Source organism: Phacochoerus africanus, chromosome 5 (genome assembly GCF_016906955.1).
Source record: "Phacochoerus africanus isolate WHEZ1 chromosome 5, ROS_Pafr_v1, whole genome shotgun sequence".
Taxonomy (NCBI): Eukaryota; Metazoa; Chordata; class Mammalia; order Artiodactyla; family Suidae; genus Phacochoerus; species Phacochoerus africanus.
The window spans coordinates 4972607-4987062 of record NC_062548.1 but is presented as its reverse complement, the minus strand read 5'-3'; the positions used below and the strand labels follow the sequence as shown (position 1 = coordinate 4987062).

At 62.5% G+C, this 14456-nt stretch overlaps 1 protein-coding gene across 2 annotated transcripts in view; it reads right to left on the bottom strand.

The window, feature by feature from the left end:
* The window catches only part of SDK1 (sidekick cell adhesion molecule 1), a 518297-nt gene that overhangs the window by 32047 nt on the left and 471794 nt on the right, over nt 1-14456 (bottom strand). For both annotated transcript variants that reach the window (XM_047779450.1, XM_047779449.1), the window contains 3 exons: nt 7406-7521; nt 5312-5498; nt 3464-3601 (listed from right to left, as the gene is read on the bottom strand). In XM_047779450.1, coding sequence (XP_047635406.1) covers nt 3464-3601; nt 5312-5498; nt 7406-7521 — 441 coding nt within the window. The remainder of the gene's footprint in view (nt 1-3463; nt 3602-5311; nt 5499-7405; nt 7522-14456) is intronic.

Sequence of the window (14456 nt, the reverse complement as noted above, 5' to 3'; positions counted from 1 at the left end):
CTGGCTCAGTGGAAACAAACCCGACTAGCATCTGTGAGGATGCAGGTTCGATCCCTGGCCTCCATCCGTGGGTGAAGGATCAGGCATTGCCATGAGCTGTGGTGTAGGTCGCAGACGTGGCTCGGATCCCACGTGGCTGTGGCTGTGGTGCAGGCCAGCGGCGACAGCTCCGATTGGACCCCTAGCCTGGGAACCTCCACATGCTGTGGGTTCGGCCCTAAAACAACAAAAACAAGCAAAAACATCGAGTCTTGGGTGATCGTCACCAGGGAAGCAGCGTCAGGAGAGAGTTACTGTAATTCCAGCCCCGGACAGAGATGCCTGCTGCTCTCTCCGTCTGCAGCCACACCTCTGGGGACGTAGGGTCTTCTGAGCCACACGAAAGTATGGCCACTGGAGTCCCCCAGCACTGGGTTCACGTTACCTGTTGGAGATTCCGGATCCAACAGAGAAGGGATGAGGTGGGCTTTCTCCCGAGACCCCCACCCAAGAGGCCTGCACACCCATCAGATCGCCAGCGACACTAAGGTGGAACCAGGGGGTCACCCAGGTGTGGGGACTTGGGGCAGCGAAGGCTGGGCCAGGCCTGGGGGCGCCGGGCAGCTGGACTCCAGCTCGACCTCAGCGAGAGTGGAGAGCTGTGTGGTGCTTCGCTGCCGCTTCACCCTCTCTGTGCTCGACTGCAAGCCTCCCTCAGGGTCGAGCCTTGTCAGCTGTGCCGACCTCGTGTGCCTGTCCGAACGCCCGGGTGCCCGAGGCAGAGGGGAGCCCCGGGCGGGCGCCGCGGACCCAGGCCGAAAGCAGCAGCCCTCCCCAGAGCAGAGGTCTCGTTACTTGTGAAAAGAGGCAAAGATAGGTGTGACCTGTGACCCCACTGCTGTCACAGAGGGGACAGCAAGCCCCTGTCCCAGCCAGAACGCGGGAGGCCTGGTGGCCTCTCGAGCTCCGTCTCTGCCGTTCACCACGTTCAGGTTCAGAAACACGAGGTCCCAACATTTCCCATCTCCTGGCGGTTAATGGCTCGTGCAGCCAGCTGCTGGGGTTCGACTCCCTTCTCCCTCCAACAGTCCCCAAGTGTAGGCCCTGGACAGCGGGTAAAGGGCGCAGATGCCACCTGCTCTGTCTGCAGACGAGGGGAGCAGCCGCCTGCCCTGCAGGGCTGCGGTGAGGACGGGGGAGAACGCTCGGGGGCAGGTGGTGAGCCCGGAAGGGGGTGGGGGCGTCGTCGCTGCTGTGCCAACACCGCGTCCTGGTCCGCATGCCTGGCGGGGTCGCGTTGACAGGAGCACAGGGGAGCTGTGTGGGCTGCTCGTGGTGATGCTGAGCCGCTGAGCCAGGATCCCGAGTGATGCCAACATGAAGCGGACAGCTGAGCACAACCCTGACGGCCCGGGAACCCAGAGGCGGGTCGTGCCCGGGGAGACGGGGGTGCGGGCGTGGGGAGCGGCCAGCAGCGATCCTGGCACATGCCTGCCCGGGTGGAGAACTCCTCTCCCGCAGCACAGCCAGGGCCTGCGAGGCAGCCATCCGGGCAACCGTCGTGGTGCCCGGCCTGCCTGGAGGCCAAGGACACAGGTGCTTGCCGCGGGGGCTTGACAGAGGGTGTGGGAAACTCGCTGTGGGGCTGGGACGGCTCCAGGGGGCCATCGCTCACCATCCTGGGTGTCCCTTTCTCACCGAAGGGTGCCAGGGGTTACTACCCTCGAAAAGGGACGGCGGCTCGTGGAATCCGTGTGTGCGGGGAACCTGGGGAGCCAAGCCGAGGTCTCCTGGGACTCGGGCCCTTCCTCCCCGCTGAACGTGCGAGAGCCCGGCCGTCTCTCTGGGGCTCTGGGGCTGGCACCTCGGCCACAGCCGCGCCAGGCCTCCTGCCCAGCAGAGCTGGGTTCTGGAAGGAACACCCCCGAGCGTGGCCACGCTCGATCAATGCTGATCCCGGGCCTCTTGGCGGTTTTACAAAATGTTTCCACATATCACCTCTACTGTTATTTACCAAAGTCCATCGATTTTCTGAGACATACTCCTTTCCCCTCGTGTTTCACGTCTCTGATTTGGGATGCAGCTCGGAATTGATGTTACGAGCGTGCTGGGCTGTAGTTTATTGGAAGCCTTTTTTCTTTCTTAGCACTTCATAAAATAACAATGAATCTCGCAGTCAATGGCGGTTTAGATTCGATGAAATAAAGTCCAGGGCTTAAATTTTCTTCTGCGAATCAACTCTCTGTTTTACTTGAATGTGCTTATTTTAAAAGGAAACTTTTATCACGGCTTTAAACGGAGAGCCAATATCGTTTGATGGGTTGGTTCTATTTTTTTTCCTCCTGGACATGAGATAATCTATAATTTTTACAGTCCGTCGGTGTCTACGACTGGGGGAGCCTGCCCCGGGCCCCTCCCCCTTCCCCGCACCAGGGCTGGGCACACAGTGGGAGAGAAAAAAATGCCCACTCAACCCTCGTGATGCCAACCCAGGAGTTGGGCAGGGAGGAGCACTGAGCGCAGGAACCACGTCCGTGCAGCGCTGGTGACAGCGGGGCCCTCTGGCTGGCGCCTTCCCGCCTCACCTGTCCACCCTGGTCCCCCCTTTGTCACCCCGGCTGAGGCCCATCCGGGACCCCAGCCCCATGGGTCCCCGCCCAGCCTCTCGAGCCCAGGACCTTCTCCGTGGTTCCATCGGCTGCTCATTGTGCCACCCTTGTCGCGGCTTCTCTCCGGCTCCTGCTTTGAAGCTCTGCTCCGCCTGCAGGGCCTCTGCTCCCTGTCGGTCCCAAGAAGCTCCAAGGTCACGGACGCACCTCCTTTTGTCCCCTGCATTGATGCTGCGGTTCCTTCACCCAGGGATCCCAGTCCTGTGTAACTGCTTCACTGGGGCCGCCTGACTGGCCCCCTGGCCTGCGGGACATCTGCTTTGCCCCCTCCTCCCAGGCCCCATGTGACGGAGCCCCTGCGGGCTGGGCGCCTGGTCCCTCCTGCCTCTCAGCCCGCCCCCAGCCCTCGCGGCACCGATCGCTGTCAGGTTGTCTCTGTGTAATTATCTGTGGCTCACGCTCCCTCCCTGCACTCAGGCAAGCAAGCATCTTGACTAACACGTGCGTTCCTGGATCCACAGATTCCAGCACCTGGAAGAGCACCTGGCACACAGGAGGTGCTTCATAAATCCTCGCTGGGTCAAGGCAGGAATGGAGGCAGCAGCAGAGAGGTACCCGGGCCGCCAGCCCTCTCGTTGGCCACGCTGCCATCGTGGCTCCAGCGTGTGGGTCCAGGTGGGCCTGGCTGGGGTTCCAGCTCTGGGCTCCCAGGACGGCCGTGTCCCAGGTAACAGGTGCCGGGCCGGGGCCCAGCAGAGAGCGCTGAGCAGAACGGGGCACGGGGTTCTGGCCACGCTCAGTCTGTCCAGCAGGCTCCTCCCGTGGCCTGGCTGCATAGACGGGGGGTGGGGGGCGCCGTGCGCCCGGAGGCTTACCTTGGACAGGCGCTAGGGGCTCGTATACCACACGATAGCCCTGCAGGATGCCGTTGGCCGCCGCGGGCTCTCCCCACGAAACGTTCAGCGTTGTGGAGGTGATTTCTGAGAACGCCAAGAAGCTGGGGGTCCCGGGAGCTGGAGGGACAGAAAGGACGCTCACTGAGGCTCTAGAAACCATCGGCTCACGTTTCCAGGCCTCCCCCAGGACAGAGCTCGCGTCAGATGGTATTGTCAACTCAGCAACGCCTCGATGCCGTGGCACGAACGGGAGAGGTACCGAACTTCCCGGGATCAGTCAGAGACTCAGACCCTCCTGAGAAGAGCAGAGAAAACGGCGACGTTCAAACACAAAGGAGCCCGAGAGGCGCAGTGACAAAGGCCTAAAAATGAATAAATGGGTGGGAAGGGAACAGGAAACGCGGACAGCGCTGCTTCTGGTGCATCCTGGAGGCTCCGTGGGCTCCAGGCCTGCCCTTTGGGGAGGGACAAGCTCTGTGATGGACAAAGCCTCTGTCCCCGCCTCCTGGGGGCCTGGAGGTCTCAGAGAACCCCCCACCCCGTCCTCACCTGCAATCTCACAGGTCCCCTGGCCTCCCAACGTCCCCTGGTCTGGAGTTGGGGGTCTAATGAGCCAGTGGAGCTGGAGGATGTTCCCGGCAGGTGCAGAAGGTGTGTGTCCAGGGGACACCCGCCTGCCTGGGCTTCACGGGGCGGGGGGGGGGGGCGGTGTTGGATAGGGGGTGTCAGCACCTAGAGCTGCCCTGCCCAAGTGAAGACTGATGCCCGCTGCCTGGCCAGGCTCCCCTCCGTGCTCAGAAATACCTGCTGCATCAGCCCCGACTCATCCCTGTTCTGTCCTCACCTCTGCCCCTGGGGACCCTTTGGCTCCATGACCTGTGGGGCCTCAGTGCCCTGAGCCCCACCGCCTGCTCTCGGCCCCACAGGGGCACCCACACCTCCCAGCTCAGTCCACAGCCTGAGCTTCCGGGGGCTGGACGAGGCCCTGCCATTTGGCCGTGGCCGTCTCCGGGGAAGGGGGCGCTCAGGAGCAGCATTATCCAGGAAGGCTGGTAGCTGGCTGAACCCGCTGAATGCTGGGGGGCCCTGGCTGGGGTGGGTCCTCGACCCTGGGCCCCAACCTCATCCTGCTGCCTTCAACTCCCGGGGTCTCCCAAGTGCTTCTGAGCTCTGGGGACCCAAGGCCCAGCCGCTCCCGAGAAGCCGGTCAGCCCTGTAACGCTCCCCTGGCCCTGGGGCTCTGACAGCCACCAGGACAGTGAGGGACCCGCTCACAACACACACTGCCAGCGAGGAGGCCACAGGCAGGGCCGCAGCCGCAGGGCAGCCCGTCCACGCTCACGGACCTGGCCTGGGCCCCAGAGATGGCCAGCCAGCTGCTCCCAGGGGCGCTCCGGCCCTGAGGCCCCGGGGGCCCACAGGGTGGCCCAGGCTCAACACGTCAACAGACCAGAAGCTCCCCCCACATCTGGACACGCTGGTGTGTGACCCTGATGAGAAGTCCCGAGGGACTAGGGGGAGCCCTGCTGGTTCTGACCGGGGCCTGGGTACAGACGTGGCCCTGATTCCCCCGGTGCTCAAGCGGACTAATGATCAGCCCGCAGCTCCACGCGCCGGGCCGAGGCCAGGCCCCGGGGAGCCCTGTGAGTCAAACCCAGAAGTGCCAGCCTCCCGGGGGTCTGGGTGACAGGACGGGCAGAGCCGAGGGCAGGGGGAACAGAGGGGGTCGCAGAACAGCCCCGGGGGCGGGGGGTGGGGGGGACCGGGCGGTCGCTCCCAGAGGGAGCATCCGCGAGGGGCTGCGGAAGGAACGCGCCGTCCTCCTACCGGCCTGGTGGGTGCGGCCTTGCCGGGGGCCGCTCCTGGGCCCGTCTCCAGCCGCGTTGAAGGCCGAGACGCTGACCAGGTAGCTGGTGTGGCTGCTGAGGTTCTTGAGCTTCACCGTGGTCTCCGGCAGGAAAAGCACCTTCATCTTCTCCGTCTCGTTCTGGCCGTCGGCCTCCCAGTAGTAGATCTGGCACAAGGAGCAAGGGCTGGAGCCGGGCATGGGACGGGTGGCACCCACCCCTCCAGGGCCTCAGCCTGCGGGCGGGCGGCCCGAGAGCCAGACAGACCAAGCCCTCCGGGGCCGAGCGGGGCTCCGCAGAGGCAGGGGGTGGCCGAGGCCAGAGCTGGGTGGACGGAGACCTGAGGCTGCTTAGATTGTCTAGGGATTTGATTAGCATCTGTGAGGCATTCTTCTAGCGTTGGGGCCTGCCTATGCCTAACGGAAGAAACCGGGGTTCAAGACGGGGTGTGAGGACGGAAGGGCGTTTCCTTCTGCTGTGGGAAGAGCTCCAGTGCTGCCGGTGGGGCCTCCGCCCTTCCCCAGGCCTCTGGACAGAGGGGAGACCCGTCACATCCCCCCCTGCTCCAACCTATGGACACAACACGCCCTCAACCTCTATCCTCTGCTCCCACATTCTGTTTAAGGCCGACGTGAAGCCTGGATCCGTGTGGCCCAATGCGCTGCACGTTAAAACAACCAAAAAATGACGTGGAGAAGAGCCACGCTGGGCTCGGCCCTGCGGGGGTGGCCCGTGTTTCTCCCGGGCTCTGTTTCCGCTCGTCTCATTTTTACGTGCTCGTGAGGGAACGTGACGCTCTCGTGCACGAAGGTTCGCTAAGGCCGTCAGAACTGCTTCCCTGGACAGCTGGCCGAGAACCACGGCCCCACGCGGGTGGCAGCCAGGCTGCCCGAACTCAACCCAGCCCCAGGACCCACCTTGGCTCTGGGGGCCTGAAGCAGGCCAGGCCATTGGCGCAGCCCAGAGCCTGGGGCAGCCTCCTGTGCCTGCGTGTCTGGCAGGGCTGGCGTGGCCTGGATGGGCGAGCCTTGCTTACTTCCCCCTGCCAGACACAGTCCAGCTCCTGCTCTCCGAACGGCCCAAAGGAGATACGCCGCCTGGACAGGCCTTACGCACTTGAGATCGGTATCCAAGTTCAACGTCTTTATCAGGAGGAAATTAGGAGGCGTGTTTTGGACACACAGAAATAGCACCGTGCCTGCAGGCTCACGGGATTTTCTGTTAGCTCATTAATCATGGGAACAGCCTTGCCGGGGAGGAAGGTATTTGTTTTCATAAAACACCTACAGGGATCATTTCTAGAGGGATGTCTAATTGGCGCCACAGTCAACAGGGCAGCCCCGCCCACAGCATCTGATGACGGATCAACGTGGGCTCAACAGACCAGACCGGGAGATTCCTTCTGGAGGGACCGGGGAGTTTTCACGGGACGGCCCAGGCTGGCTTCCTCCTGCCCCTGCCACCTCTGTGTCACTGTCATCACCTGATACTCTTACTGGACGTGCGGGGTCCCTCTTTCGGACCCCGCCTTTGGAATATTTAGTTGGTGTGGAATCCTAACAGGTTAGTGGAGGGGTTCTCAAAGTGAGGTTCCCAGGAACCAGACCCACTGGGGGAACTTGTTACAAATGCACATTCTCAGGCCTCGCCCTGGCCCTACCCCATCAAGAGACCCAGGCAGCGCCTAGCAGTGCCCAGGGCAGAGCTGGGACGGAGCCCTGTTCTCAACACCTTCCTCCACAGCAAAGACAGTGGAGCTCCCGGGGGGTGATGGGGGCCGGGGAGGGGTCTTGGCCGGGCCTGGGAGGGAGGGGCTGCTGGGCACAAACTGGCTGCCATGAACCAGGCCCCCCTCTCCCAGGCCAGGGGCAAGGTCAGGCTCAGCCCACTCCCAGCTCTGCAGCTGAGGGTAGGCTGTGCGCAGGGTGGGAAACAGGGCAGAGCGAGCCGGGTGGCAGCTGGGCCATGTGGCCAGGGCTCCAGCCAAGCCCTCAGGAACCGGGGCCTCAGGCCACTCATCCGGCACACAAGTGACCCGGAAGGAAGAGCCAAACCGTGCACGTGAGCGCCTTGCCTTGTAGCCCTGGATGTTCCCGTTCTGGCTCTCGGGCGGTGGCGGGTCCCATGTGACCTCCAGCTGGCTGGCGGTGAGCGGGTCCACCTGGATGTGCTGCGGGGCCGCGGCCGGGGCTGCGGAGAGAGCAGCAAGGGAGGGCGGCTGAGTCCGTCCACACGCGGCTCCGGATGCCGGCACGGGCCAGAGACGCCGCCCCGGACCGTCCAGCCCCAACCCTGGGATGACCCCGGACCCTTCAGAACCACGGCTTTGGAGGCACATGGTAAAGTCTGGAAGCTCACAACGAACACCAGTTACACTGAGACGCAGCAGAGCCCTGGGAACAAAGGTGGACACAGGAACCTGCGGGCTTGCGACTGAGCCAAGGGGTCAGGCCCCGGAGCGGCCGCAGTGACTGAGATGGAGCCGGAGGAGCGGAGCCGTCCAGGGCTCAGAAACGGCTGACGGTGCCGCCTTAGGGGCACACCCGGGGCCCTGGGGCCTCGAGGCCTGAGCCCCACTGACCCTGCAGCTGCCCGCTGCCACATTCATAACCGAGGGAGACGCTAAATTCCAGGTGGAGCTGGGGGAAAAAGGCGTCTGTGTTCCCACGAGGAGTTCAGGATGTGGGGGTAGGAAGCCGGGTTCCAGTGGAGCCGACGTCTGAGACACGGGACCGCTCCTCCGGGGACGGAGCGCAGGTGTCATGGCTCCGCCGTCCCCGTGGAGGCCACGGACGGCGTCAGACCCTGAGCACCGCTCCTCTGGTCCTTCCCTCCCACCCCGAGGGGGCCCCCGGTGCTGTGTCGGGGTCGGCAGGGATGCACATGCAATGGAAGAGGCGACGTGACCGGCGGGGTGCCGTGGCAGCTGCTGGGAGGCTGGGAACAGTGCAGGGAAAGCTCCTGCACCTCTCAGGACCTTGTCCCCTCAGGCCCACCTGCAGGCCCACCTGTCCTCTGCCTCCCGGGGACCACCCCCCACCCCAGGCTGGACCCCAGCAGCTCTGTGGGGGGGCCTGGCTGCTGAGGGCTGAGCACCTGCACCCTCACCTCCGAGGCTCTGCCTCTGGCCCCGGGCACTGCCGTGGACTCTGGTCTATATTTACAGGCCACAAGGGAAACGATCAGTCACCGTCAGCGGGAGACAGACCAGCAGGCGGTCTCTCCCTGGAGGGGCCTCGGGGGAGAGGATGACCTTGGCGAGCCACCCCTCCCCCTCGGCTCCCCCCCCCACCCCGGTGTAGACTAAAATAGTAATTAACACCCGCTCAGCCTGACACCAACTATTTATTCTGCTCCAACTGTGTGGCTCCCGTATTCCGGCTGCCCACCCTGCCGTTAATGGAAATATTAACAACACACACCAGGTTGTTGTGACAGATGCTCGGCCTCATTATCAGAAATTCTTATTTACCGCTCCATTAAACAACAGAATCACACACAAAAACAATTCAATCAAAACTAACTGGAGGAATTTTAACAGCCACATTAATAATCCAAAACATAAATAAAGTTAATGTCGCTTGCATGTTTGCCATCGGCGACGCCATCGCAAAATTACCGCTGTACAATTAAAAAGTGCGAGGCAACACTGGGCACAGCCATTACCCTGGTAGTGCGCTAGGACCATCTATGGGGTCCCCCCCACGCCCCAGGTTTCCGTCTCGAAGGCACAGCCAAACCCAGGGCCCGCGGCGCGTTGGAGGAAGAGGGACTGGCTCCGGGTGTGGGTGCCCACGGAACCGGCGCATCCGCCAGCCGCGGGAGGATTCAGGGGCCTCTGCTGAGGTTGGCACGTGCCAGGCAAAGCCCCCGGTCCTGCCCTGGGAGCTGAGCCACGAGCACTGCTGTCCCCAAGCTTGGCTGCTCCCACGTCCCCCGAGCCAGCCTGCAGCACAGCACCTTTCTGCTGTGAACTTACTGCAGGTAACAAAGACTTTTTGGTGGTAACACAAGCAGGGGAGACAGAAGCCCCAGTAACCAGGGCACAGCATGCCTGTCTCCAGGCTGACGGCTCTGGCTCCTGAGAGCCTCTGGGTCCCACGCCGACAGGAGAGCCTGACTTGCCGGAAGGACCTCGGATCACACCTCCAACGCAATGCCTGTTTGTCTTGAAGCCTGTTCCGTTTGGAAACGGATGGAGCGTCTGATGAACCTCGATTTTTTGTTCCCCCATCTTAGCATTTGTGGAACACAAATATCAGCTCAGAATGCTTTTTTAACGTGCATGAAATTAGCTTTTAAAAGCATGTTGGCCCAACGGTCCCTGGCATTTGCCAATAGGCAGACTGCCCACGGACGGCGCTCAAAGGCAGCAGGCGAGGTCCCGGCAGACGAGGCTATCGCACAGCTGTCACCTCCGGGCCTCGGCAGGCCTGCTCCTGCCCCTGGCCCTGGAGAGGGGGCTTGCCAAGGCAGTGACGGAGAAGCTTCTGGGACTTCTGGAGGCTCCCTGTACCTGACAGCAGCAGTGGAACGCCGGAGATTTCTAGAATCTTCTGGGATCCTGGCCAAGTGCTCTGGAGGCCCTGGAGAGCTGGGTGCCATGGGCTGGACCCGGCAGGCAGGTCCCTTGGAGCAGTGAGGGCAGCTCTCTGCCCAGCTCGCTCTGGCCCTGGGCAGGCTCACTGCCCCCGAGGTGCTGTCGGGCGTCGGTGGGACATGGGGCTGCCCTGACCCAGGATGAACTTGCTGGTGAGGGGGCGCTGGCTCACGGCCCCCCAACTCTGTGTCCTGCAGACCCCTCCTGCATCAGGCTTCCAGAACCTCTCCTGCAGCGAGGCAGCTGCCCCGGCCCTGGTGTGTTCAAACCGTGGAATGGTAAGAAACAAAGTCCCCAAGGCTGGGAGAGCATGGAGTTGTCGCCTGCCCTTCTCCGTGCGCTCACGACACCTGCTGCCCCTGGGAGGGGCTCCACCACCCTGTGACAGTCCTTCTGAGGAGTGCCACGTCTCCCCTTGGACGCAAGTTTGGCCGACGACAGGGCAGCAGAAGTGACACGCAGGCTACGTCCCTGCAGAGGTTTCCAGAATATTCTGCGGCCCCTCCCTCTCCCCCCACCCCCAGGCCAGCGGGTCCCACTCTGGGGCTGATCCTGCGAGAGACAACAGCAGGGAGCGCGGGAGACGGAGCCGGCCGTGAAGGACAGGCACGCGGGAGGAAGGAACACGGGTGGTGTTCAAGCCGCCGAGACGCGGGGTGAACTGGGGCCGCGGCGGGATTTGCGGAAATGTTTCTGATTATCAGCCCCCCTGGGCTGAGCGCAGGGGCGGGTGGTGTGGACGAGAGGCGTCACAGGAGTCTGAGGGCAGGGCCCTTCCCGGAAACGGAGCGTCCCCCTGGCTCTTCAGCGACGGGGGAACTGCACACGCGGCAGGGCCCCGGAGCAAGGCTCCAGGAGGCAGGGGAGGGGCATCTGGGGTCACACAGAGGGGCGTCCAGGGTCACGGTGGATGGAGGGGCGTCTGGGGTCATGGCAGATGGACGGAGGGGCGTCTGGGGTCAGACAGAGGGGCGTCCGGGGTCATGGTGGATGGAGGGGTGTCCGGGGTCACTTAGGACAGAGGGGCGTCTGGGGTCACAGCAGGCGGAGGGAGGCTGGTTGCCGGGGCTGCCCGAGGCCACGCCGGGGACTGCTCAGGCCAGGCTTTCACTTTTGCTTTTCGTAACCCAGTGATTTATTACGCGGCTGGAACAAGTTTTAAACTGATGATTTCAGAATCACTGCTAGTGTTCTGATGTAACAAAATAAGTATCTCTTCACAGGATTTTTAAAAAGTTACACATCTATCAGTTCCCTTTAATGGCACCAGCATTTCTCTGGGCGCTGTCTGATTTCCTGTCAAAGCGAGTAGGAGATTGAATTCTGGCTCGGAATTCACCTTCTCAGCAAACAAAGCCCTGTCGCCCTAAGTGGGGGGACTCCGGGTCTTTGTGCCTCTGCGCCCCTTGACACAGAAAGGTTTACGTGATGGCAGGGCCTCAGCGCCGTGGGGACAAGTGGGGTCTCGGCGCAGGAAAGGAGGGGGCAGACCCCCAAGGAAACAGGAAGGAGCCACGCCCGGGCAGGCGGGCAGCCCCCAGACACGGCTGTGAGTCACTGCCGCCCCCACACTGGACGTCCATCGCCGGTCACCCAGGATGGCCAGGCAGCCGCGAGCCCACCCACAGGAACTCCGGGTCCATAAATGAGGATTTCTGATGACTTCACAAAGTAATTTTTAACAAAGCTTACCACCGAAAAGAGTGAGACCACCTCAGACACATCTGTGCCAAACAAGAGGGCCAGGTATCGCCCGGCTCTCAACCCAGAGCCCCCGTCTGTCCCCATCTGGAGACAGACGCCATGGTGGTAACACCGGTGTGCGGCCGCTGGACTCCCAGCGATGACCTGCCAGTGGGATGTGCCAGTGGGATGACAACACCCAGGACGCTTCCGTCACGCCAGGGACCAGGTCACTCCTCCAAACCCTTCGACGGGCTCCCCTTATCCCAGCAGCCCGGGAAGCGGGTACTAGCCGCTGCCCCGCTACACAGATGGGAAGACCAAGGCCCAGGGACGTCCAGTAACCAACCCCCCCCCACCCCCCGCGGTCACACACTCGCCAGCTGGTGGCTCCAGCTTCGGGCAAACCCAGGCAGCCTGGCTCTGAGGCCGGGCTCCCCCCCCCGCCCCCGCCGTGTAGGATTCCCGGGTGGGGGCTCCGTGCGCCTGGGTTCCCGGAGCAGCCGGCTCGCCCGGCTGTGTCTTTCCTCTGTCACCTCACTGCGGAGCCGGAACCAGAAACATCGCTCAGGAAGCTTCGCAAGAAACATCAGGAACCTGGTCACAGAAACCGTTTGCAAAACAATCAATGCTCTGTACACCGGGCTCTCGAAAGCGTAGCTGGAGGTCAGCGAACTTGGCTCCGTTCAATCTCTTTGAGCCTCCGTTTCATTGGGTGTAAAACTGGAGTAAATACCAGACGTGGAGGGTTTTCGGGATGAAACGACACGCGCAGGGGAGGGCAGAGCCCGCCTGGCAAGGGGCACACGTGGTGTCCCCAGGCTCCTCCCCCGAGGAATGGCCCCGCCAGGTGGTGGGGGCACTGCCCCCATGTGGGCTCTGTCCCCGCAGAGACAGGAGGGGACTGTGTCACCACGTGCTGACATGTTGAGATGCCCATTGCCCTTGGCGAGTCCCAAGGAGCCTGGGTGCGTCACTGTGGCTCTGGCGGCCGCACTCCTGGTGCTCGAACCCTCCCTCGTGCAGCCCCTCCTCTAAGGGGACCAGCGCCGCGGGCAGGTGATGGAGCCTGGGCCTCCCTCTCGCTCGTGCCCCCAGCTGGCACCTCTCTCCCTCTCACCAGCTCCCTCTCACGAAGCCCCCGTGTGGCAAGCTGCTTCATGGAGAGGCTGCCTTGCCAGGGCCGCGGGGAATCCTCTGTCCAACTGCCCAGGAAGCGGGGCCCTGCCCACAACCACCAGCAAGCTGGGGAAGGGGCATTCCCATTACGCCCCCGAGGGTGCCACAGTCCTGGCTGACACCCTGTGAGAGCCCCAAGGCAGGGGACCTGCTACGTGGCGCCTGGATTCCTGACTCCTAGTCTCTGTGAGGTGACAAGGGCGTGTGCCCAGCCGCAAGCAGATGCTTTGTTACGCAGCAGCAGATAAGGAACACACCAGCCCGGTGCAGCGCCCAGCCCAAGCCCTCTGCACGCCGAGGGCGCCCAGGGGCTGGCTGGGGTTTGGAGCAGCCCCTGGTGTAAAAGCCGGATGTCACGGGTTCCGCGCCATGGACGACCCTCTGTGAAGGTCAGCACGCCTTCTTAACCCTCCCGGACCCAGAGGGGGGCCTGGCCCAGCGTATGCGAGGGGATCTAAGATGAGCTCCTGGCCTCCTTACGGGCGGGTGCGCCGGCGGAATTACAGACTTCTGGAGCCGTGCGGGAGCTGGAGTGGCTCTCAGGTGCCTCTCGCAAGAGTGGCGTCGCGAGGGCTCGGGTTACGCGTGTGGAGAGGATGAGGCAGGTGCAACCGAGGGGCAGCAGTGGACACGCAGCGTCCTCGCCACGGCGTTGGTCTGCCCGACACAGCGGCTGCTGTCCGAGGACACTGAGCATCCAAAGACCATGCTTTAAAAACAGCTGTTTCAATAGCAAAGGACCTGGAGGCCAGAGAGACTTGAGACTCAAAAGAACCAGCATGATTTTTTTTTTTTTTTGGCTTTTTAGGGCTGCACCTGCGGCATATGGAGGTTCCCAGACTAGGGGTTGAATCAGAGCTGTAGCTGCTGGCCTACACCACAGCCACAGCAACGTGGGATCTGAGCTGTATCTTTGACCCACACCACAGCTCATGGCAACGCCGGATCCTCAACCCACGGAGCGAGGCCAGGGATGGAACCTGCGTCCTCGTGGTGACTCGTCAGATTCGCTTCCACCGAGCCACGACGGGACCTCCCCAGCGTGATTTTCTTACTGATGTTTCCATGATACAGGTCAGTGCTGAACGCATCCAGCATTTGCTTTCGTCCAGTCACAGCTTTTGTGGACCCATCGTCACCTGCCCCATCGCAGCCACCACTGCTCACACCACCTCCTCAGCTGCACCGCTGCTACCACCCTCCGTGAGGAGAAACAGCTAAAAGCCACTCAAACCAACCAGCTAGGTGGCTTGCAACGGCTGCTGTTGTTGTCTCTGTCTGCAGAGTGAGCTCTCATCACAGCAAGACCCGGGTCCTAACAGACTGTGATTGGCCTGGAGCCCATGGGGTCTGAATAATGCAGTTCGGTCCCTAATTAACCACCAGCATCCTGTGCAGTTCGGATGGGCAAAATTCAAGCTGCAGGAAAAGCAGCTGGGTCTCATCTTCCTCCTGAGAAAACTGAGGCTGGGGGTTGGGGGGTGGGGTAAGGTACTCACCCCAGGATAGACTGGATCTGAACTTGGGTCTCTGCCTGACTCGAGGGCCCCAGCTCCTCCAGGGCAGAGTTGGCATGCTTTCCCTAAAGGGTCAGGCAGCATTTTAAGCTTCAAGGGACAGGCAGGGGCTGGGTTTGGCCAAGGCCCTCTTTGGAACCCGTCCT